Source organism: Bactrocera tryoni, chromosome 2 (genome assembly GCF_016617805.1).
Source record: "Bactrocera tryoni isolate S06 chromosome 2, CSIRO_BtryS06_freeze2, whole genome shotgun sequence".
Classification (NCBI taxonomy): domain Eukaryota; kingdom Metazoa; phylum Arthropoda; class Insecta; order Diptera; family Tephritidae; genus Bactrocera; species Bactrocera tryoni.
This window is the reverse complement of record NC_052500.1, coordinates 53892840-53920249: the sequence shown is the minus strand read 5'-3', so window position 1 is coordinate 53920249 and position 27410 is coordinate 53892840. Positions and strand designations below refer to the sequence as shown.

Sequence of the window (27410 nt, the reverse complement as noted above, 5' to 3'; positions counted from 1 at the left end):
TTTCTGTAGGGCTACGTCAAGTCTATGGTATATGTCAACAAGCCAAGCCGCGGTGGCCGTGCAAAAGAAATCGAGTTCCATAATAATAATTCCACCCAAATAAAGAATTTCATTAATATAGCAAACCGTTTTTGTTTTATTTAAAAAACTGTTTTAGAGCTCTTACTTAAAAACGTTATTTCTAACAAAGAAAATAATTTGACCACAATATTAAAATATAAGCGTTATATTTCCTCTTGAAAACTAAATAGCTAAAAACATATGCTTTAAAACTCTCTCTTTAAGTCTCTCAGACCGTCGGAAGTTGTTAAAAATATTCGAACTAGAGCATTTTAAGGTGCTTTATTCGCCCAGAGACGAATTGACTAGCAATATTTTATATAACTAGGTTAACTTTTATGATTAACGTCACTAAACAATTATAGGAAATTTTTTATAAAACAAACTACCCTAATGCTTCATTAAAAATCAAAAAATTCACGTAATTGTTTTGTTTTCCGCTACTCACTCACACATGTACGTGCACATTTCCATTGTAGATGGCGTCAGATTGCCAACGAATATATGACAGCGTGTTCAGAACGGCACCCTACTCATCGAGAATGTGCAACGCACCGCCGATCAGGGAACCTACACTTGCATCGCCCGCAACAAGCACAACTACACGGCGCAACGGACGGTGGAGGTGAAAGTTTTGGGTGAGTTAAGGTTGAAGTTGAGGTTGCAGTTGATGAGGCGAAATTTTCGTTGATAACATTGGTAGTGGTGCTCCGATGTGCTGCCCATGTTGGGTGGCTGCAAATTTGGAAATTTCACCAGACTAATTTTAATTTGTCTGGAGTAGTTAATGAAAAACCGCAAAATGATGAAATGTTTGCGCCTAGCTCCATATGAGTTTTGGTAAATATTGAAATTTGTATTTGAAACAATACGAAAATAGCTACGAAAAAAATACAATAAAACCCGCAAGTGGTGAACTCATTATTAATCGCCGAATTTTATTGTTGTTGGTTTTACGTATTCGGAAAAGTTATTGCGAAATCACTTATGTTTAGCATAACTAAATTTGAGCATATATTCGGAGAGTTGTGGCCAGAGGTTTAGAAACTTAGAAAGCGTTTTTAATTTTATTATATCATTTACAAAAGAAAAAGTTTTCTAAAAAAATAAATAAGTATTTCCTGAATGGGCAATATTAAGCTTGCCACGAAGTTTGTAAAAGCCAAACAACGTCGGAGACACTGAAAAGAAAAGAATCGTATATCTACAGGGTTTGTCCGGAAATTAATAGGACTGATTTTCTTCTGTCGCGACTGTACAGCGTAGCTTGCGCGCACCGACTGGATTCGGTGGAGGCCGTTCCAAACTAACGAGCGAGCGGCTGGTGAGTTGTCTCCGAGGATCTAGAGAGTCAGAACAAACATTTTCGCGCGACGTGTTTCTGTGAGTGGAGCAAGCCGAAGAGGCAGCGTTCGTTAGAGCAAAGATACGCGATTAAATTCTATGTGAAACTCGGTAAATCTGCGACAGAGACGTTTGATATGATCAAGCAGGCTTACCCAGATGCTGCTTTAGCAAGAAGTGGTGTGTTTCGGTGGCACCAAGCCTTTGTGGAGGGCCGGGAAGAGGTCGCTGATGAAGGACGTGCTGGGAGTGTGACTCGTCTCCGCAAAGTTTTGAACTCAGACCGTCGACTAATTAATAGTTTAATTACACAGATGTTAAATTTATTGACATTGTAATAGAGAACTTGTGCGCGAAGGAAATGCTCAGTGACGACCAGAAATTACGGCGAGTGTAAGTGTGCTAAGAAGATTTGAATATGTGTGAAAGTGGCCCCCAATTTTTGAATAACGTAATCACAAGTGACGAGTCATGGATCTTTGAGTATGATCCCGAGACGAAGTGGCACTTTGAGACGACAGAGGGGATCCATGCATGCACCTCGGCTCTCAAGGCCATTCCGGAGAATAGTAATAGACGAAGAAAGCATTAAAGAATTGTTACTATTAGTTTAAAAGTTTTTTGTTAAGGGGTCCCTGTGGTCTAAAACCCTGAAACTAAGGGTTTTTTCTGGATTTATTTTTAAGGTTTAAAAAAAGAGCAATCAATTTAAAATATTTACAGTTTATTTATACACTTATGAGAAGTACAAAAATATTTTTTTGTTAAACAAAAAAATTTCTTAACAATATTAAAAATGGCGTCCAAAAAAAGCTATCTTAAAAGATGACTCCCGATGCCGTTGTTGATTTTGACTCTTCAGAACATCTGAAACATAAAAACCAAATAAATTATTAATCAGTCGGAGTGCAGCTATCGCTGGAACTACAACCAAAAAAAATTTTAAATTAAAATAATTTCGAACTTTTGAAGTTTAGATTCTGAAAACAGCTATTTTTGGACCAGTTTCAGATCGAAAAAAATTAAAAAATTAAAATTAAAATTTGATCGTAATCCCAGTGATAGATATTGATCCTATAAACACCATATTAAAATTTCAAGTGATTCGGATGAATAGTTTTTTTTTTTCATCAACGGCACAGCAAAAAAAGTGAAATTATTTTAAAGTTTAGAGTGCCTATATATATATGTACATAGCCGCTACCTGCTAAAAGAGCTGTAGAAGCTAAAATAATGTGAGTCTCCTTCCAAAAATTATACAGTATATTCTCCAAGCACTATACTTTCGAACTATCAACCGGGACCCCTTAAATCGACTCAGTTCTATTACTTTCCGGACAAACCCTGTAAGTTGCGCAGAACTGATTATTCTTAAGCGTCATTTATATAACTTTGGCCACACTCTCTCCACTAAAGCCATACAAAGCGGTTCTAAATGCTTTTGGAAACAGCATCTCTATTACATGAAGTGGTATTTAAAAATAAAAATATAATTTGAAAGTACTTTAAAAGGTATTGACTATTTTTGAACACCACATTTAAGCGCTAATGTATCATATGCACATTTTAATAACAATTAATTTGAAAAATTTTCAGCAAACGATACACAATAAAAGCCAATAGTAATTGCACATGCCAAAACTATGAAAATTAAGAAAATAAAATAAAACAAATATTTAAAAAAGGTGTAATACAAATAATAATATAAAAGTGAATTTGCACGCTACTCACAATAACAAAATATTTTAATTTGCACTGAGTAATTCGCAACTCGTAAAAAATATTTTCGCATTTAAACTTCACGCTATTTCAACTACCTATTAAAATGCATTTTTTTCAAGCCTGCTAAAAAATAAAATGCACTAAACTAACACTTACATGCACACACACAAACAGTTTTACAAAAGCACATGCACATGCTGGCGTTTCCGCTTTCGCCCACTAAAATGAAATGAATACACGAAAATATGATGCAGTTTAGCGGTGTTGAACTGAAAGAAGAACAACACGGCTCAAGCACTACACACACACACTCATACTGCACTCACACACTAAAACTATTTTAATTGTTCACCTGCGTTTTTCCATACTTTGCTCTGCTACTACTCTTCTTCTTCTTTACCTTTTTCCACTTTATTCATAATTTTCACTGCTGCTGTTTTTATGCTATACCTGTATTTTTTACCGTTATCTCTTTGTCCTACCTCTGTGTGTTTGCATTTGGTGCGCATTTTGTTGTTGTTGTTGCTTAAATTTTCCCTTTATTGGCCTGCATACGAAATCTTTTTGCATTCACTGTTACACACACAAAGATACGCACACAAACATACAGACAGCACAATATTTTCGAACAATGTTGCGTTCGCTTTGACATGTCGCTCTGGAGAGACATTGATGAAATGCAAAAATGCAATGATAAATGTTAATTAAGAATTTTTACGCATACTCACACACATTCACGCAACTATGATATTCATAAATAAAATAACAACAAACAAAAACGTTCTGGGCAAATAAATTAAGTTCAAAAAGTTCATATCAAAATGAAGCTATAAAAACACCGCAATTTTACCGCACATCAAAACGCAATAAAATTCCTATCGTCAGCCGGTAACGATTGTTTAAGTGCTTACACTCGCTTCTTATACATACGCACATACACATTTGCACTTGAATGAACAAATACATACATTCACTATTGCAGCTTTGCATTCGTATCCAATTCCGGTCGAAGTTATTATTTCTTACGTCAGCTGCACCCACAGCTTTATGTTTTGATTCCGAAAAACCTAAATAGGCAAAAAAATCTACACCTTCACATCATCGCTTCATTCAATCCAAGTTTCTTTGTTTTAGGTTCTTTGATCGTTAAAACTCCCACGTAGCTTCGTATTTTACGCGGGTTGCTGAATAAGTTTCTTCCCTAAATTTTTTTAGCTTAAGATCACTAAGAGAATATTATCACTTCGCCAGTAATAAAAATTAGATCAGTTTTAGGTCCGGTAATACTTAAATATTAGGTCATGATAGAAAAGGTTTCATGGTTAATCCCTGAGTTAAGATCGCAGATGGATTTCCGAAAGCAGTTTTTGTGAAGAAAAATTTCTTTGGTTGTAACTCAAGCATCACAAAGCCTCTTGAACTCAGCCTATCCGTTTATGGGAAATAAGTAGGTCATGTTTGAAGACATGAGGTCAACGTTGTATTTGTCATAAGTTTGCAAAAGCGGGACACGAAAAAATGTTGATTGTAGTGTGATCTTTCCCTGTTTTGGACACCATACTATCACTATGTTTTGGGCTCCAATCAGAAATTATTTCGGAAACTCATAACGTTTTCAGTATTATTCCTTCCTCAGTGTTTCTTAATAGTTCATAGTTTAGTCAACGAAATTCAGGTTTTTCATTCCTAAAAATACTAGTACACACAGTTCCAGATTGGAACTCTAATCGTGAAACCACCTGATATCGCAATCATCTGCATTTTCGTTAAATATTCCGACATTACGTATGTATTCTTCCATCAGCACAACAGATCAGAAACATTATTACGGTTGCTTTAGTTGTTGCTATTATCGGTGGTTTAATCCCTGTTTAAGTGACAAGGCGTTATTTAGGTGGAATATTGCTGTTTCGACGAGTGTTTTGAGTTGAATTCGTTGAGCATGCGAAGAGGTGCTTAGAGTCACACTGCCACTCTCCTCTAGTGCCTTCTTCCTAACCACACCTTCCTCGTAGGTTTGATGGCAAAAAAAGGAGAAAAGACTACCAGAGATTGGTTCAACAATGATGCCTATGATACAAATGAACTGCTACGAAAACAAAGCGTGCGAGGATTTCGAAGTGTTCAGAGACATTTTCATTTCGATACCCAGCTTCAATGAAGCTAATAGCAATATTTTCAGCCAAACTCCTTTTTGTTATGTCGAGGGGTGCTACGTACAAAACAATATTAAGTACCATGGATACCGTGCTACTTAGTACACTAAACTAACTGATGAGCGATGATGATAAGCATAACTTAAAAAAACATTTATGTTGTATTACAACAATACCAATCCGAGTTTTGAAACCCAACAAAATCTATCATATTATATTATAGAATATTGTGAAAAACTGGAATAGTGTATTCATGTTTTTTTTTATGAGCTCATACTACACTGTAATTAATAACAATATTTTCAAAATGGATTGTTCCCAACCAAAAACAAAAATTTCTCCGAAAAGTGTTCCAAAATAAAATTCATTGCAAGTTCATCCAAGTGATTACGTTAAACATTTGTTTCACTTACATACATACTTACAATACATTAATAACAGAAATGTTAATAAAATACTCGAAATCGCAAGTAATAACAATTTCCAAAACCCGTCCTCCACTTCAACCACCCTTTCCTTTTATACTTCCTCAGTGTATTTGGCACTTGATCAACACGCCTGCTTGCTTGCAATGAAAATTTATGCGAATGATGAGCATGCAGCACACGCACCACGAATTTTGCACAACATTAAGCACCTTATAACTCACCAACAAGCACCGCAGACGTTCACCATACATACCCAGCGCACTTTAAGCTCTCACTTCTACTGCATCCACTTTTTATCTAAATATTTATTGTTTGAATTTCAGCAAAGCATATGCGCCCGCTCTCTCAAATAACTATTAAAATCACGTCCGTTGAAATGCACCGATTTATTACGCACATTTTTTTGATTTTTTTAAACCTTTTTCACTGCTATACTCCAGCGCTCTCTTTTTGGTTATACTTTCTTTGAAATCTAGTACTATTTTTTACTTTTTTCTGTTCGTCCTCTTCTTCGTCCTTTTTTTGGTTTTCACCATTTATGTTGTGTGCACATCACGATTTGCATTTTGCACCATTTTGCATTTCTGAATTTCTGCACTTCTGCATCTGAACCTGCATTTGCATCTGCATCAGCATTGCGCATTCGCGACGCGACGTCATGGTGCGGCGCTCAAATGGCGCTCACCACACAGTTGTGTGTTTTGTCAACATCCAACGCCTGAACGTCCGATCCGCGCGCCGATAGCCGTCGACAGTCAGCAGTCAGCCATTAATTCCTCAACCAGAATTACCTATAGATCATACATACATACATATATATATATATACATACATATATATATATACATATATATATATATATATATATATATATATATATATATATATATACATACAAATGTATATATATTTGATTTTGTTGTGTCTGCTCGCTGTTCTCGGTTGACTGCGTGCGCTGGACGTTTGGGTGTACGAGCAAGACAGAATCCTCATTATGGGGCATTGTGTTGTGTGGCATGCGGTCGTCCTTGGCTAAACAATGTTTATGGGTAATGGTTAAGTGGTTTGCGGTCAAATGATTTATACCGGAGTTTACATCGTACATATGTATGCATATTAATATCGGTTATACAAAGGTGTGCTCGGCCGAATGATGGTTTCTGCCAGCGGTGAAAGTTCCATACAAATACTTTATCTAAGTACAGGGTTCATTGAGATATTAAAGAGCCGTGAAGAAGGTGAATGCCATAATAACTCCTAGGAGTACGATTTCCTCGTATATGTGCAAGTAAAATGTAGTTGAGAATATTACCGAAAGGCTGTCTTTGAAAAGGAACCATATTTCGATTTATATGAATTACACCCACAGTTTTCTATTTGAAAGAAAGGTTAAGAGATTATTAAATTAGATTGGATCAGAAGTATTGTCTTTGAAAAAATACATATTTCCAATTAGATTTAATTGCATGCAAAGGCTTGTCATTGAAAGGCACCACATTTTTTAACCTACTTAAGGAATTTTGTCGAGGTAAATTTTAACTACCGACAATTCCATGGATTTCGTTAGTAATTCTTGTATTCGTCATATCAAGAATGTCTGTCATTCTATATTCAACGTGTACCATGGGACCCAATTCCAAAAGCATATTTACTAGTAAGTGAGATCGTTACATCTTTGACATGGCTCAGATAAAACTGTAATTCTAGAGAAAACTATATTTTCATTCATAAAATCTCAGTAGTTATGTAATTCTTGCTAACCTTTCCATGCATTAAAATGAATGTATGTAGTCTTCGTAAGTGATCAGTAAAGATCACAAACAGCATTTTGTGACCAAATGACCATAATATTTGAACAGACCGTTGCATAAATTTGTTAAGGTTCTTCTCCAAAACGTAAGTGAAATCTAGTTAACAACTTAGTTAGTCTATTTTATATCTATTATGGTCCATTTACCTAATTCTCAATCTTTCCAAAAATCACATACATACATACATACATTACAGCTTAAAACTTCAGCTTCCGAAGGGAAATTGAACAAAAAGAATCAATTTGGTTCTACCATGATCTGTATTACATTCGTAATTGGAACGAGATTTTACAATATTCATTGCTACGAAATGGTATTTCATTTCGAGCATATTTCCGTAGGCTTAACGAAATCCGCTTTGAAAAGTCAGATATTGCACCTCTGTTACCTTGAAATCAAAAAGCTTCTAGCTATAATTCTATTAGCTCGTAATTATCGAGGTTTTAGAAAGCTTATTTGTCGGATCTGACGAATAGATAATGACAGCGAACTATCTAAATTCCAAATAATTAATATGACTATATATGTTGGCTTTTTCTGAACACTTTTAAAATCGAATCAGTATGAAATTGTAGAAATTACGGAGTTTTATATAGGGAGTATAATACAACTTCTTTTGATAATAATCAATCCTTCAGCTATTTACAGATTTCAGTAAGGGTCAAATGAATTTAAATAACGCTAATTTATAACTTCCGTCCACCATCCGTCGACTTGTTATTTCTTTCTTCTTAGACCCTTTGAAAGAAATTAAATATTTAAATTATTTTATTAAATAATTGAGAGTAGAAACCTTTGCGACTTCAGTATTGAAGGTTCTTGTTATCCAAATATTCCTCAAATAGTATTTGAGGAATGTCGAAGCCATTCATGGTCGAATTGACGACCGGCTCTGGTTACGTAGACCCAACATTATCGGAAATTACAGACGGTAGTCCTTTCTCATAAAAAAGTTTTTAAATATTTTTTAGTACAATACAATTTTCTAAGGTTCAAAATCGATTAAAAGTTTCGCCACCCTGTATATATATATATCTACAAGTACTCCCTTAATTATGGAATGTTTAGCCGCATAGCCGCACATTCTTAATTATTACGAAACATGCTGTAAACCCTTTGATTTAGGTCAAATTAATGTAACAATACGCCGACACACATAAATGTTTACATAGCTTCCTATACTTACGCGCATACCGTACATACATACATATGTATTTGCATGAATAAGTAAGAACAAATAGCTTCAGATCTATCAAGAATGGGAATTTGTTGAATGACATAGCGGCAAAACAGAGCTAAGTACATACATACAGCTATGTTTACTTTTAGTTAGAGGCAAACTTTGCGTTCTTGAATTTGAAAAACACACAAAATGGAACTCAACCACATTTCAAACAAAACTATTGTTAATTAATGCAAACCACGAAACCGCAACTCAAATCAAAATGGCCAAATTAGAAAAAATATCGCACAGACACACATACAAAAATGTATATGTATATATGTATGTGCGTGAGGGAAGACCGCATCGGGCTCACACACGTTCACTGCGAAGGAAAATTGAAAGTGCCACGCCCCCTAACCATCTAAATGTGTGGGCATTTGGCGCAACTGCTAGGAAATACATACACAGATGGAAAACAAAAACAATAGAAACAAATAGAATTGAGCTTTGCATAAGCCTATTGATTTAGCAATCTGCCGCAGACTGTATAACTGTATATATCTACTTATGAATACATCAATGACTATGGGAAACTTCAATTGGTTAGGCGTTAAACTAAACGAAGGGATAATGCATTGCCGGTCGTTTCCTCGTTATGTAGAGAAGCAGATACGATACTTTAGAACAGCGGTGCGATAGAAAACATTATCCAACTAGTTTTAAGAAAAATTAAGATACGTTTCAGCTTAAGTTAAAATGCTGACTCGATCCTTTCCTGAGAGTAACAAAGATTCTAGTCTAAATATATACATAAAAGCCGAATAAATATTGTTCTATTTAATCATACCTAAGTAGATAAATCAAAATAGAACACAGGTGGATCTGTGGTGAAACTGCATAAATTTCTCAGAGAAGGAAACGGGAAAAATTTTAAAGGGAGCATTAGCTTCCTTGGATATAGCCCCAACGAATTGCCTGAAACTTGATACACGTTATTTCTTTCTCCAAAAGCTTTATGAGCTTATATTAGTAAAGTTATTTTATATAATTATCGCCTAAAGTGATATTTTGCGCTTTTAAGAAGCTTTCTCTTTTAAGGTGGGACAAGGAACCTTTGGGTATTCCCGCCAGTCGCCAGGAATGTGGTTCGCAGTAAAATATATGTACCTATTTCTTCGATATGGGTAATGGAGTTTAAAATTAAATGAAAATCAAGTATTCTAAAGTCTATTGAACCGTTTGTTCACCGGTACTCGAGACCTTCCTTTTATGAATCTACCTTTAGCGAACTATATTTTCGCTTTAGCTCATAATTTCGCGTACTGAGATTCCTAAACGCCCATTTGAAATTCTCAGTGAAAAAAATCGTTGTTTTCCTCAACTAAAAGTACCAAGTCATCTTTCTTTCTTATATCTACCAGCAGAGTCTAGAGAGCTCATGGCTGTATTCTCTCGCTCAACCACTACCGAACACACGCTAGTATAATTTATCGAATACAATTTAAAAACTTTCTTTCTGCTTCATTAGTTCCCAAATACATGGCGATCTCAAGTAAATAAAATAAGAAAAGTATAGGTTGAATTTCCCAAAGTGCATTGATGTTAATTGAAAGCTTCTTCTTCTTTTACTACCGCTTTAATTGACTTTTTAAACAATTCAAATACACCGAATATTTCTTTACAAACAACAATAAATAGACATTTTATTTAACTTGCTTAAACGTAACACTAAATAAACAAAGCTAACGCGTTCAATTTCATGCGTTCCACTAATCACTTACGATACCAAAAGTTCCACCCAAGATTACACCATTCTCATTCGCACGCGATCTGAATGTCGGCGACCGCACGAGCATACAATGTGTCATTGGCACCGGTGACCTACCGCTCACATTCACCTGGCTTAAGGACGGACAGCCGCTGCAGCAAATGGCCACATCCATCACAACCTCAGCAGCGGCCGCCTCTGGGCATAATCGCCTACTTATGGGCGGCGTTGGTGTTGGTGTCGGTGTGAATTATGTATTGCGCGATGGTGGTGGTGCTGGTGGTGGTGGCAGCGTTGGCGGCGGCGGCGGTGTTAGCGGTGGGCATCATAGCGGTACCGGTGGCGTTGCTGCATCAGGTCCATCAGGTCATACAAATCACGACGATTCAGCCGCCACAGCGGCTGCGGCAGCATCAATGTCAACGAATGCGGATGGTAGTAGCGGTGGTGTAGATGGTGGCGCTGGCCAAGTGACAATTCGCCAAAATGATGATTTCACCAGCGCCCTCAGCATCACAAGTGTGACGCGAGCACAGAGCGGCACCTATACGTGTCGCGTACAAAACGATGCCGCCACTGTATCGCACTCTGCACAGCTAAGAGTCAATGGTATTATTATTATGCGTGTTGTTGTTGTCAACATTATAAATATTATTATGTTTGTCGTTGTAGTTGTTGCATGCAACTTCGTTGAAATATTTGCATTTATTTTCCTTTTTTATTTCGCTTGTTTCTAATAAGCTGGCGCCTGCTGTCACGGTTGCCTAACGTTCATGTCGCCTTGCATGGTTGCATTTGCATGTTTGTTTCAGCATGTTTACTTTACAATTTTATTACAAATAAATTTTTTGTGTTGTTGTTGGCATTTTTTTGCGAATTTTTGGCAAACTCCGCTGCCAAATGCATGTTATTGCACACAAAAGCACATGAACGCACACATATATGTATACCCTTAGTTATATAAGTATACACATTTATTTATGTAACTTTTTATCAGCACAATCATATAGTATGTATCTCACGTATTGTTGTTGCTTGTTAATGGATTTATTGGCGCACATCTAATTGATGCGAATATATGCTAAGTGTCAATATAAAATGGTTATTTTTCTCCACACATACACACAAAGGCGCACAAGAATGTTATTTGCCAACAGTTGTTGCACACATTATTTTTGGTAAATCCGTTAGGTTCTGTTGTTTTTGTTCTCAATTTCAGCTGTAGACTAGCGTATATAACTATACATATAATCGATTTTTGCCACAAATACTTGTACATTCAGAGCGAACGTTACAAATGAAAATAAATGGGCAGGCATAAGCGCAGAGCTCGTAAAGGTATATACGTGTGTATATTTATATTTGGTACTACGGCGGCCATACGTACATCGACATATATCAATTAGCCAATATGCAGATTGCAACTTTCTCACATATTAACATATTGACTGCTTTTTGTTTGGCATAGTAGTAATATACTACCTTCCGAACAATTTCTCTATATTCTGATCTAATTTTGTTACTAGATAAGTCAAGGATTATTCATCCTAATGAGTCTACCACGAGCCCGATACAGAAACTAACCTATGTTTCCTTCAATAACAGTTTTTATTTTAAAATTTCTAAACCACCAATGGCAATCATTCTTTTCTTTTATAAATTTTATGAATAAGAACGACCATAAGACTAAAAATTTCCTATCACGCAGAGATATGTTGCTATCAATTAAGTCAAGGGGTGTAGGGGTTAAAACACCACCATTTACAAAAATAACAAAAATAGCAGTACGTGATGAAAAACTTTTTAATTCAAATTCGTGATTAGGACACCTCAAATACCCCACCGAGCTCTTAGAACATCAGTCTCAAAGTTTTTCCTTCAGATTAATTGAGTATTCTAATCAGTGTGATACCAATTTTATAATAACTATGTATAACTATAAATGCGTGATATTAACAGATGACAAGCTTTATAAAATAAATTTCATTGATAAACATTCCTAAGTCTCTTCAGCTTGATCGACAATTTGTAACTTTCTTTTTGTGACCGAATTTTAGTTGGGACAATATGAGGCATATATGTCACCTGGTCTACGGAAAGGGGACTTAGGTGTCAAAAAATCAATTTTCACTTTTTAGTGTATTCGGATGGAAGATGAGATGCTTTTTCACGTGATAGAATCCAAAAAGTCATAACTTGTTTGAAAGTTCCCTAAAAAGAAAGAAGACATCTCTAAACAATTGTTCCGTGTACTCTCGATCATTTCCCGTGGTATCAGTGTATGACATTTCTTATTACAAAAATCTTTTGACAGAAATTTTGTTACTAGCTCCTCCTCCTTTACTTCAACAACAGACAGGTTAATCTTAACAAAAGTTTGTTCGGCATCATCTTCTGCCTGAGAAACACATACTTCGTCTTCATCATAATCGCTCTCTTCATTGTTTTCATCATCCTTTTCATGGAAATATTGTCCGTATACGGCACTGAACTCATGTTTCATTTCATGCGAAATGCAAAGACGATAATCAACAGAAACACTTACACAAATGTGATAACAGAACATCCAGAAAAAGAGACTAATGAAAATTAGACAACAGCAGCTGCGCGGTATTAGAGTAAACGTCACTTCTTCAGTGTTACTTTTTTAAATGTTCCACACTAGCAACTTACACGATGAACTATAATAACATTCCGACCAAAAACAACACTTACTGGACGTCCTTGAAGCCTCTGGAAAGGAGAACAATTATGAGATAACGAGAAACTGACGAAACGAGTTGTTTATTTTTAACAGCTGTTTCCCAGGAAACTAGTTTTCGCACGTTAGCTCCCTTTTCGTAGACCAGGTCACATATTAAAATCAACTCTCCTCTCACAAGCCCAGTTCTCGCATTGCGAAATTTCACTCAAAGAAGGTTTGTTCTCACAAGTTGATGGCTTTTTATAGTCATTGTGACCGATTTACATACATACAGCTTTGGTTGACAATTTCTACTTTAACAAGAGAGCCAAGGAAAGGTCAAAATAAGAGCTTTGCTTTCTGTACTTATCTCTAAAAAAATGGCGACTGTTGCACAATATTTTTGCTTCACTTTGCGTTGCCTCGATGTGAGCGAACTCATAACGAAAGCATACATCCAACTTTTCTATCAAATCAAAGCGAAGCAAAAGTATGTGAATCAGTCATTAGGGTCGCTCAGGGATAGTGACTCCGGTTTTCACATTAAGCTATGTATATGAAAGAACAACATCCGACCGCCACTAAAAAATAGACAAAAAGTTAATACGAGTGTATGTTTTTTGTAGGCATTTTTATTAGGGATAGTGAGTAAATATCTACGAAGAAAGATGTCTTCGATTCCCAATATCTCTGCCCTTTACCTTGAGTGCTGATCTTTTGTCAAATAATTTTCATATAAAAGCACCAACAAAGCTATTAAGTTTAATGCAACTCGAGAATATGAGCATACCTTCATAAGGTGGTATAACTTCTATCTTCAATGCAACCAAATTTTATTTAAAAAATTTTAGACCAGTTTTCTCTTTGTGAATGGCATAAATAAATTATAGGTTTTTATGGAAAAAAATGATCTACTACCCCACTCCTCCACAGCCTGAAATATAATGTAGAGGTCTGGCAACTTAAAAAGAGTTAAGCATATTCTGGACAGTAAATTACCGCACCAACCCCTTCGTCCAATTTTGAGGCATCCGTATAGATGTTTAGAGAGTTGCGCGTAGCTATCCTACCTTTATCAGGCATATGTTCCTATTATTACATTAAACCTTCCTTCCCAGTTGAAAAGTACGGTCATATAGTCGGTGTTTGCCCAAACGCCATTACCCATCGAACTATGCCCGAAGCTTCCGTATGTCAATCCTCCTGCAGCCAGTATTCGTTCCACCGATTTTTCTGCGCAGTTTTCAGCGAAGAGGCCTATAGCTGCCAGATTTATTAACAGTTCAAGAGCCGCCGTTAGAGTTGTTCTAAAAACTCCCGTTATGCACAGCGCTGACCTACCCACTTTTGGGGTCAATATATTAAGCATACAGGTAGAAACCGCAACATATCTAGTGTTATATTTTTCCACAAAATGAGCCACAAATATATTTCAATTCAAGTAGGTGTGTAGTAATGCCTCTATCAACATATCAGTAAAATTAATTAGACGTTTAATATCGTCGGTGAATGCCCGTCAGCTTATTAACACATATGTACATATAAGTAAAATATTATACTCGTATCTACTATTGAAGGCAGATTCCTAAACATACAAGTACATACATATGATACTATTCGCTTATGCCGCAACACAAGCCACTGGCTGGAAAATTAGCGCTCTAAGCCCCGTAAAATTTGAAAATTGAAATGTGCCAAATATAATAATTAAAAGTAAATTTAAATATTCGCCAGTTCGCTATGAATGTACATATGTGAGCAATTAACTACAGTTATATGGCTAAGATGTGGGTAAAATGGGTTGAAAAAGTTAATTTATAAGTTGTACTTAATAACACATTAATAGCTTAAAATATTAAGCTTTATTTTTTTTTTTTAATAAAAATCAAAATGATATTTTCTTCTGTGAAAATATACACACATTCATAAATATATAACACTATTTAGATTTTATTATTTATGAAAAATATTCGAAAATTTTTTTTTGGAAGAAAAGTATACAACAATTTTGTCTATATACAATACATATAAATGTTTGTAATTTACACAAAATTTCAGACAACCACTAGCATATACTATATTTTTAAGATACAGGTTTTCATTTGTCACTCCTCGCTTTAATCTCTCTACACATTTCAGCTATCTATTTAATTTCAAAACTTACCTATATTTATGAAAAAAAAAATTCAATTTAAATCTACACATTTAGTTCCTCCACGCATTTCGCCGTTCAACTTCGAAGAGGAAATCACCGAGGGTATGCGCACGCAACTAATGTGTTCAAGTAGTCAGGGTGATCAGCCGTTCAATATCACCTGGCTAAAGGATGGCACACCGATTTTGGGTAATACCGCACAACAACAAATACCCGTTGCTAATTTACCCAGCGATTTATCAGTTGGTCACTTACAAAATGGCGGTGGATCGCTTGGTGGTGGTGCCGGTGGGAAGAGTTATAGTCCAATGGATAGCTCGCTCACCATTAACGAGTACACACCGTTTTCCAGCATTATTTCCATACACAATGTGACGTCACGTCATAACGGCAATTACACGTGTCGTGTCAGCAATCGCGCGGGATCCGTTGAGTATACGGCGGTACTGTCCGTTTCGGGTAAATTTGTGAATGTGTTCAAAATACTGTTAATCGCACCAATTGCAAGAGCGCAACACCAATTGTATGCAAATCACGAAAATTTACAAAAAAAAACAAAAAAGAAAATTAAATCAAATCAAGCACTTGCTTCAAGCTAGTCATGCACTTTACAACAATAATATATCGTATCTGGCACTGCAAGTACTTACTAACTACTACATACATGCATATCTACATATATGTTGCAGCACTGAATATAATAAGTAGTTTGGCACAAAAATATTTGAAAACAATTTTATTGAAAATTATTTGTGTTTGTGCTGTACTTTAATACGATGAAGTGAAGGATAAAATTGAATGTAGAATTTGGAAAAAAGTTCAATAACAAAAACTTTTAGTTTTTTATAAATTAAAAAAATTTAAATCCTTTTTATATTTTAAAAAATAAAATTGAATGTAGAATTTGGAAAAAAGTTCAATAACATGCACAAAAACTTTTAGTTTTTTATAAATTAAAAAAATGTAAATCCTTTTAATATTTTAAAAAGGAGTAATCTATTATATTAATCCCTTGAATTCTAATTTTTTCTATTTTGAAAAATAATTTTCATTTCAACCGACATCTCAGCTTCGTGATCAATGATATTCCCAGGGAAGCCTTACCTCCTTAAACTGTTTGTTCTTCTACATGAATAGAACATAGATGGACTAATTATGAATAACATCAAGTCCCAGTAAGTTCTACTACCATCAATTTGGTATATTTTCCACAAAGACATTAATTAATTATCTTGTTGATGGAAAAAAATTTGCCGGCCTAAGCTTACACGTAAGTGAAAGTTTGTAATATTTCGTAAAGAACTGGATGCCACTAGGCTGCCATCAACTTCAGCAAGTTGTGTGATGCTGACTTGGATATTCTTTTTTATAGAAATAAATCATTAAACCCCTACTTCATGTGAACTGTTTTGGATTAGTTTTCGTATACGAAGAAAAAAGATATTTTTCAAGAATTCATGGCACATACTTGTAATAACAAAGGATTGTTATAAAAGCGCCAGCCACTCAGATTTAACTCAAAGGGCTAGTATCACAGACAGGTAACGCTTAGTGAAGTCATGTGTTTTCCATAAAGTTGGACCACACCGAAGTACTGTATATAATCTTTGGCTTGAATTTCATAGAATTTTGCCTCTTAAGTGGGTTTGATTGCTTGTCAAACTGTTTCCAATAATAGATCCGGCATAACCACAAACGGCACATGACACAAAAAAGACTGAGAGATTGATCTACATTCATCTAATTTAGTATTAGTACTTGAAGAAATTGGTTGCTCTTTTCTCTGATTACTCGGTATTGCACAGGCTACGTACTACGTCGTGAGATCCTATCAAATACTAAAGCAAAAATATTATTTTACTAAACAAATCTGAACTGAGTTTTAAGCAACTTATCGCATCAAAAATCCTACAAAGTGAGTTAGGCGCTATGGATTCCTGAGATTACGGATAGGACTGAAGTGGGAGTTCGAGAATCGTTGAGCTTTCTCTTATTTCATTTATTTGAAAAATATGCCAACGAAATCAATATTACATTTCATTAAATTCTCTTTTTTTAGTGGCAACCATATCGATTTTTATAATCTGAATAGAGTGAATTAATTTTGCCACAAAGTTTATGATAGATAAAAAGAAACTTAAGACACCCTATAAAGTATGTTATATTCGATTTTAGCATGTCTGACTGTCCATTGGTCTATCTGTTTATATGCGAACAAGCGCATCAGCTATTTAGTTAGCAATCGGAAATTTTATTGACGTTCTTTTCTCCTAAAAAGCTGCTCTTTTATGGGAACTACTGATAGCGGACCACTGTAAGATATATCGGTCAAAACTAAGCCTTTGTATAGAAAGCTTTTTTATATCGCAAATTGTCTTGACAAAATTTAGCACGGCTTATTGTTTAACACTATTCTACAGTCTCCGAACATAATGTTGAAATCGCTCAGAAGAAACTTCGGAGACCCATTAAGCATGAGGAACTGAATGGCTTCAGCCATGTCCGTTTGTCTGCACGTCCGTCTGTCTGCATACACACGAATATGTCCGTCAGATTTATGATAATTATCTCTTGAACATGTCTTTTTTTCGGATTTGTCTATATCAGAATATGCCATAGTGCAGTAGCTAATAAACAAACCAACGATAAAAATTGTGTTCTTGTATGAAAAGCTTTCTGATTTGACAATTTAATTTCACAAAATTTGGCGTGATTTATTTGTAAAAGGTACGAAATCTGAAAAATTTCCACATCGGATCACTTTGTAGGATTTTTGATGAAATGCACACTGAATGATTAAAATTTAATTTTTATATGGAAATGAAGAAGTTATTTGTTTGGTGCAATCGAATTTCAAGCTTTTTGGTTTCGAAAACAAATTTTTCTGAATTCCAAAAAGGTGGTTACCGTATTCCAAAATTATTATATTTATTTATTTTATTATTTTATTTATTATTATTATATTTGTTAAATGCCAATATTTCATCATTGGTCTAAAGATTTTTCAACAGAATATTTTGTTTAAAGATTTTTAAAAATATATATGTATATTTATAAAATGTGTAAATGTCTAAAAATTAGTTTTAAATAAGTTCACAAAACTTCTTCCTTTTTATATGAGATTAAGCTTTATGAAACTTCTCTTTTTACCGTCATTTCAACCAACTGTGCGCAATGATACATTGTTCAAAGATAATTCAATATTTTCCGAGAATACTCGTACTAAATTTCATTTTTTAATTTATTGCAATTCGTATCAAAGTACAACACAGCACAAATATAGCACTGTATGGGCACAACGAAAGCACGCGTAGAAGGGGTAAACGGGGTGGGGGTGGTCATGTGTAACAATGTACATAAGTAAATACATAGTATATGCTTTCTGTGTGTGGCACATAAAATGTATTCAGTAGCAACCACAAAAGCTAACCATAAAATCAACAATTGACAAGTACAAAGTACGCAAGTAAGTACGTAAATACAAAGAAAAAACCCAAAAGAAAGAAAATCAAATGGCGCACAACTACAACGGTAACTTTGTGGAGCTTCGCAGCACATGAAACGCATGGCAATAACGGCACTCAGAATGCAACGCATCAAGCCTCTTTTTCAAGCAATAAATATGGCACCAAAAAAATAACATAAAACGAAATTCCAAAATGTATAAAGAAACATAAAATGGTATTACCAAAGCAAAACTGCGCAATAAAATTCACAAAGCAATCAAGCAAGTAAAATAAATTGATGACTGAGATAACAAAAATATTTACAACGCCACAATTCAATAGCTGAAGTGGCACTGTTACGCACCAACTAACAAAACATAAGATAATAAAAATTTAAAAAAAGTTGCATTTTGCATCACTACTAACACCAGCAAGCGCACCCATATCAGATCAGTTACGAGCACCCTGGTCTGGTCCAACGACCAGACTCACAAAGCTTGACACAATCATTATTTCTAATACCCGCACACACACATGTACTACATATATATTGTAATGTTAATTTCAATTTTAATTTATTTTCCATTTTCACATTAATTTGCATACCTTTAACGGCGATTTTCCAAATATTTTCGCGCATTTATCCAATTATTAGCTTTGTGTACTTACTTTATTTATTTACTTTATTACAAAGCTTTTATCAACATTGGTACTTGTACAAAGCGGCATTAGCGAAGCGGATTGGTTCTCACCACAATCCATGTAGGATGATATTTATTATTTACATAATAGGGTGGTCCATTCACACTTTTTTGTTTTTTGTAGTCTTTATTTAATGTATATTTATTGCCACCGTTGGATTTTAAAAATGTTTCTCTCAAAGAGATATTGTTTTTAACAGCTTCAATTAATTTTATGTAATTTTGAAAAGTATACTTTCAGAGTTGATATAATACAAACTGACTATTTTTTTGATTTTTATAGACTATTAATATTATATGATGCGTTATTGGAAGCCTAACATTTGCTAACTAAATCAAGTTTACTGGCTTTATAAACGAGTATCTACTATCTATAAAAAACAGCTTTCTTTTCAACACCCTCTCTTCTGTCAACTTCTATTTTCCATAACTAGAAATAGTAGAAACGCTGAATGTTGTCCCAAATATCTTCCTTCTTCAAGTCGCAAACTAGAAATGATGCCAGAGGTTATATTTTATAGTTCAATTTGTATCTTCGAAAGATACCTACATATATGACCTTATAATTCATTGCGCTTCATGGCTAAGAGCCTGAAGAAACTTTATTGAAAATGATAGCTTAACAGGCATAATAAAAGACATGGGTGAAGACTTATAATCAACTTCCAATTTCAACAATTCCGTGACTTATAATCTTCATAAAATGCAAAGATGTGAGGACTAGAGTGTCGCAAGAGCTTTAATAAATTTCCACGCCGTTATTTGTTATAGCTCTGAACAGGCTCTAAGCGACCTTAAGAGACCCGAATTTTAAGTATTTTTGGAAATTGAAACAAAAAACATTTGGTATTTTTAGTATTAACTTTTTTATTATTTGCTTATTTATATTTGAAGTTTACACAAAATTAACTAAAAAATTGTTCCATATAAGTTAAGAATCCTTGAATTAGAAGAACGAAGTAACAAAGCTGAAAAAATTTTTCAAAGAATGCCGGCTACTCAAAAATAAGGATCTATGTTTAGTGCAATTTCTTAACTTTGTCGAATAACAAGAATCTTTTTAAAATATTACAAAATCCAATTTGTGTTGCTTCATATGATAGAGCGGTATTTATAGAATAGTCATGTTACATCAACTGAATCAACAAAAGTAGTTTTGAGAAAAACGCCTTTAAAGGTTTACGTTTAAGTTTCAGGCAGCGTAGGTATCCAGTAGTCTATTGTTGCATTGGTTCGATAAACCAGTCCAACTAACAAGCCACTAAAACGGCTATAACTACAGAAATTACTTGAGTTTTGAAAAATCCTTTTAGGGAGTATTATGAAAAAAAGTTCGCTTTTCAAATTCCTATACTAGACTACCCCTTAATAGACACGAAAATAGTTAGTTATGTTAATTACTATATGTTATGTTAAATTATATAAATACTGAGCAAGAAATATCAAAACTTTGTTAATAATTTTAAAATTCTTAATTTATTCTTCAAAATCTATATGTGACCTGGTCTACGGAAAGGGGCCCCAATACACCTGTGCCATCGTTTTCTTCAATCCTCGGTGCAGTTATTAAATAAAGCCAGTTCAATGTGCGTAGCAATTTAATATCTTCAATTGACTCAAAATGGTTTTTCTGAAGCGGTACTTTGAGTTTACTGTGGCTACGGCACGATATTGGTTGAAAATTTAGAGAAAAGCTTACGGAGAAGCAATGCAATTTCCGATTATCGTGGTGCAAAAACTAAGATTTGTCGACCCATAATTCCGGAATTCGGAGGGCACAACGCGCCGACAATGAAAGAAAACTAACAACATAACCATGATTTATGACCTGCTAGTATTTTCGAATTCAGCTCATCTTTGCCATGATATTCGGCCGATTAATCAATTGTTTCCGGGTCGTAACCATGAGTTCAAGACTTAATGCCACTAATAATGCGTTTTATGATATCATGGTTGTCGGAAAGCATAATTTGACAGACATTGACGTTAACGAGACGTTGTTTTTTCGAAAATATTGAGTGATTTTGGAACCAAACGTGCGCTTATTTTTTTTTGGGCCAAATGATCTTTCAGAATGATTTTACCGGTCTGATAATCCTCAAGCACTAATTCCTTTATTTTATTGACGTCTTGGTCATCAGTTGATGTCAATGACCGTCCTGGACGTGGTTCATCGTCAACGAGCTCTCGGCTATCATTGATCAATCAAAACCACTTACTAGCGACAAACAATTATTAACGAAACTTTTCTAACATTGTGAACGTTTCGGCATCTAAAATTTGATTCCACACACAAAATTTAAAGGAACTTTTTTGTTGAAAAATTTCACTCATCGTAAAAATCGTCGAATGCACTTTATGTACCTCAGAAAGGCATGCGAATACTAAACACTAATGATTATTTTGATGTGACATTTGGCACAGATGTTACTGACAGTCATACCAACTTAGAAAAAAAATATTTTGACAAACGGGTTTTCGCGCGAAATTAAAATTATTATGCCCTAATATTTTTGCCCAAAGCAGTACATAGCCTGAACATAAATTGTTTCTGAAAACTATCTACTTATAGAATTCTGAGTATCTCTATTATATATGAGAGGGCTTAGCTGTAGTCTTCAAATCGAAATTAACCTTTAGAAGAGAAACAAACGATGCTGAAAATTACTTTTTATAGTCATCCACATTTCCTTCTTTGTTAGAAGACTCGACAAAATGATTTTATTAAGATAATAATGAAGTTATGAATTGTAGTTGTTGTTGTCGTTTATTGATTTTTTTTTAGGTTCATTAATTAATAGGAGAATGGATTGTTCTTTGAAAAGAGTTTAATGAAAAATTTTACTTTAGAGGCAAAATGGAGTTTAGTAAAGAAGTTCTTGACTTTGCAATTGTTATTTAAATTTCTTTAACATTTTAGAAATCGGTTAGGTCATTTAGATTAGATTAGATATTCAGTTATGGACTGACCGAATATACTTTTTGTAGTTTCCGAGCAAATTCACCAAGGCATAATATGTCAAGCCGCTACTCTTTTTCAATTAAGCTACATAAGTAGATTGTTCTAAAGAGAAAAAGTGATCGTTGTGCGTGCACAGTATTTATTTGTGAAGTACAATTTAATGTTCCCTGCTGGGAAGCGTCATAACAACTTTACTTATTTTACTCTCCAGAACACTACATAATTCTTGTCGAAACCAGATATATGCTAAGGCTAAGAAAGAAGGTATTTATCGCAGGGCGAGTACCCATATAGCTATTTCGACTATAAGACTTGGTAAAATATTAACTAAAACTTCGGTAGCATAAGTAAGGACTTAGCCTGGTTTCGAGATTACAAAAGACTTATAATAAGGTTTTCAATAAGAGTGTTACAAAAGTTTAGGATATTTTTCTTTATTCATCGCTGAAGACAATTTTTCCATGAAAATACGGATCTTTTTCAAGTTTTTGCTCAGCCCAATTTACTAACATACATCTGCTTGTCTAGCGGCTTCAGTTCTTGCGTCAATTTCATCTTGTAAGGATGTAGGCCAAGATCTTTTCACAAAATTCTCCACAACAACGACACAGAGACGCTCAATGCTTGAGAACGACGTGTGGGAGACTGACTTGCGTCTTCCTTAATTGATGCGCTGGCGGCAGCAATATTCTCGTCACTTCGGACACTTCTTTGTCTCACTTTCGCGGGAACATTTTGTGCTGTGGATTTAAAATTTTCCACTAGATGAATTGTTGATCTGATGAATTGTTAATCTGATAAATTGGACGTAGCACTCTGAACTCTCGACGTTTTTGGATATATATATATTTTTATATTTTTCCATGATGAAAGGACAAACTTTACTGAAGAGAAATGTCAAAAAAGCGGGAATAATATGGCGTCGTTTGCTGTCCCTATCGGTCTACTTTTGTTTCGTCCTTATTAAAAAAACCGTTATTAAATCTCCGAAAATCATTAAACCGACATACTTTGTACTAACCTCCAGAACGTTCAACTATTGGCTTATCTAAAAATATACTATTCGCAAGCTCTACGAATGTTTTCATCACACACTTTATAGCGAAGCCAAAAAAATAAACATATATTACATATTTATATACATATGTTCCTCATGAACAGCTATGCGTACATACATTCCCAAAAGGAATGACAGATATCAACAAATTTGTTGCAATTTGATTAAATCGAAATGAAATTTGTCGTATGGAAAACAACAATAAAAAATTCCACTTGCGCATTGGGAAAAATAACGGTATTACGTATGCAGGAACAGTGAGTGCCAAAAATAAACGGACTCTTTGCTATAAACTGGAACAAAAAATTCGATAAATATTAAGCCTATTCCAAGGAAAGCAGCGAATGAATATGATATAAGATATATATATATAGTATTTTCTGCCACACAAAATTAAGAAATTGCTTATGTAATTAAGACAAAGTTTCAGTGAATCTTGTTGTAATTATTGGAACTAGTGACATTATTTAATAAATATACTCTCAGGTTCTAAGATCTTTGAAGAAATCTCGTACGTATGTATATGAACTCTCCAGTAATCAGAGTACCACGGAACTTAGAAACTTAGCTTTTACGACAAATATTAACTATTAGTTTCACTCGTCAATATACAATTATATATATGTGATTTAGGAGGCATGAGGGTCGCATAAATTGGAAGGCAGACATTTTTAATGTGATCTGTATTCAGTTAAATATTTCCACATATTTACAGGATTGAAAGTAATGGCTTAGCGAGACGTACTTACATATCAAATTTTACCTAAATTAGCTCTCAATCAGCTTTAAACTTTACCGTTTGACTTCTTTAGAGAAATATTTCTGGGGGTTAAGTTGTAATTTGGAAAAATGGCGGTCCTGAGTTTTCAGAAGGTACATAGATCCAAAGAGATCTGCTGAAATTCTCGTAAAGACGGAAATTTTAGAGACATTCCCAATGATAACTACTTTGGAAAAAATGAAAGAGTTCATTAACAAATACCAAGTCGATTTTTTTGCTCTTTGTGTTGAGAAGTCTGGAAAGTATAACGATATTATCTATAAATTTTTAATGGATAATCTTATTGCATTTTTTTTTTTTTTCAAATTTTAGTATCTGTCATCGAAGTTTAAAACGAAACATTTTGGAGATATTTCTTATCTAAGTTTATCCGAAAATATTCGTATTCACTGTGCCGCCGTTATAAGCATTAATTCCATCAATGTGGACAATCACAAAAACACCTACTACAGCAGAGGCAATACAATAAAAATGAAACCTTACAAATTACGTGCTCAATGAAAGGCGTCGAAAACGATAATTGCGTGAAAAAATTTCCATGCAAATTACAAATCGGCAACGTGGGCCAATAAATGAAGTGTGTGTAATAAACGTGTGTACATAGCAGAGCACACCATAACATAGCATCACATAGCATAGTGGTGGTACATTGTAAAAGCAAACTTTGTGCTTTTACCTGGAATGGTTACATGGAATGTGCGTCACAGCAGCAGGAGTGAGGCGGCAAGCAGAAGTGAGAGCAAGTGAATGTACGGCACTTGCCTACGTCTGACTGGATCTGAAAATTGCAGAGGCAAAAACCAAAAATAACACCTTGTCCAAGCAAAGAGCACTGGACAGCAAACATATTGCGGTTGACGAGGGAAACGACGTGCAGAGCCGAAAGAAATATTTGGCGAATGAAAATTGTAAGGGGTCAGGTGACATTTTTAAATTACCATGTCAGCACTTGTCGGACAGCGTCGACAGGCGAATTATGAATGTAAAAAAGCCAGTTGATGAAGGAAGTTGTGTAGAGCGGGAGGGAAGTTAGGACGACAAAGAAGTGCATTGTATGCGTTGCTGGTCGAACGTACGGGCGTTGAGTCCAACGTTTGGCAACCGGTAACAGGGCAACTGGCAAATGGCAATGAATTACTTACACTGGCAGGTGCATGCTTGAATTTTTAACCATTTGCAAGTGTGTGCGCTGGCGCATATGTTTCTATGTATAATGCTCGTGTTGCACCTTATCAGTCGAATTTCCTGCATCAGCCCGCAAGCTGGTGAATGATGGCTGCAACACCTGCTCTTCGCTACGCAAGCAAGTCAGTGGTCGATGACCAGAGCTGGTACTGCAGTGCTTGCGTCATGTGCGCGTGTGATGCTATTGTAGCGTGCAAATTGCAACAGCAGGGACGCTGTTCGCCTCAAATACCGTTGGTGGTATATTCGGAATTTATGTCATTTACATTTCTCTGGCATAAGGCAATTTTCTGATGAACGATCTTTTTACTTGCTTTCTCATGCATGCACTCTACGTCAGCAAAGGCGCGCACACCATCACATCCCTTCACAATGACACACTCATAGTGTGCAGTCATGTAGGGCTTCGCTTACGTACGTCTCGCACGTAAGTGTGTGTGTTGAAAATGAAAAATGGTTGCAACTATTTTATATGCAGCATTCCTGTGGCTACCAAATTGCACTCAATATAATTTTATTAAAGAAAACTTCGAAGTGACAGCAATTTATATTAATATAAGCGGTGTACAGTACCAGTCAGTGGTGACACCATTGTGTTGGACAATTTCAGATATGAATTTTATAATACATTATGTTCACATTTTATACATTATTTTATTTTACATTTCGTAGATTTATCCTGGTAGTGTAAGAAATCATTTAAATTTTGAACTCTGTATCGAAGTGGTGAAGATATTTCAAGAGACAAAGTTTGTTCTAAAGCGATACAGCGATTCAGGTAGATCACGAAACTGAATACTTTATAGCTAACCACAAAGGTAAATATTACGAAAAAGTTGTATAAGAATAACTTTTACCTCAACAACCAACCAAGTATGGTACATCTTACTAGAAAATATTTTTCACATGGATTAGCGTTCCATTTCTCCTGCAAAAAGAAGACTTTCACGCTTAGAAGAAAATCAAAAATCTTATAAATTATGTCTGCCTGTTAGACAAATTCAACTTTGCTCAACAGCATCCGTCCACAAAATTGTGTTAATGCTTGAATTATGTACGGGTTTGATAAGCTAAACAAATATCAAGAGACTGATTGACAACAAAAAAATACTTTACATTTTATTATCCAAATAGTTTTTAACCGTTTTTGCCACATGATACCGATTGCAGTCAGTAAGAAAAGTTAGTACCCTGTATCTATTCGCAAAAATGGGTGTCTTTCGGTAATCGCTCACTTCAATTTGATGAGCTTGTGCTAGCGTTCCCTGGTTTAAGAAGCTTATATTCAGCACGCCTTTCTGATCGCACCAATTGTAAAGTATTATAATATTTGCATTGGGCTTTGTCGTTAATCTGAGTTTTTGGCCAAGTATCATAAATGAGTTTTTGAGTTTGGGTTGTCCCCTTTTCATCACCAGCCACAATCCGATGCAAAAATTACTTCTTTTTGTAGGGTTTATACAGCATTTCTGACATGCAAACTCGTCTTCATAGCAAACCAATGCCTAAATATATAATAGTAAATACGATGTCTTTCGGTTGAGGGTTTCTTAATATTGAAGTAATAAAGTAGAAATCCACGCAAAAACATTTTTACAAGCATGCAGTTCGATTTTGTCATAAAGCTAATGTTTATTGGCAATATTCAAGACTTTGTACCTCAGAGGTGATGTCAGTTCAACCTTTATCTATAACTCCGAACAGCCTTCTATAAAAAACGAATTAATGTAATATAGGCTTTCCTTTGTTCTCGTCTTTTACGTGGCGAATAAAGTATATACTCGCCATTTTAAATTAAAATTCGATTGCGTTTGGTTTAAAAAAAACCGAATATCTTAAAAACAACTAGACAGTTAACCAACGCCTAGATTAGAATATGGTCAATCGGAAAATATCCATTAATTTGAAAGTTATTTGGTTTCTTGTGCACATTTGTAGAATCATACTATCCACTATCACAATTTACTCTCAAACCGTCCGCAATTC

The 27410-nt window shown here is 34.9% G+C and overlaps 1 protein-coding gene across 10 annotated transcripts in view; it reads left to right on the top strand.

Moving 5' to 3' along the window:
• The first annotated feature begins 550 nt into the window (after positions 1–550).
• Positions 551–27410, top strand: part of LOC120768333 (Down syndrome cell adhesion molecule-like protein Dscam2) — a 46446-nt gene continuing 19586 nt past the window's right edge. For 7 of the 10 annotated variants that reach the window (XM_040094976.1, XM_040094975.1, XM_040094973.1 and 4 more), the window contains exons 1-3: positions 551–698; positions 10479–11063; positions 15347–15751. In XM_040094976.1, the coding sequence (XP_039950910.1) occupies positions 10616–11063; positions 15347–15751 (853 nt within the window). In that variant the 5' untranslated portion in view covers positions 551–698; positions 10479–10615. Of the gene's footprint in view, positions 699–10346; positions 11064–15346; positions 15752–27410 lie in introns of those variants that run through there. The other 3 variants (XM_040094978.1, XM_040094977.1, XM_040094974.1) reach the window with 3 other exon arrangements.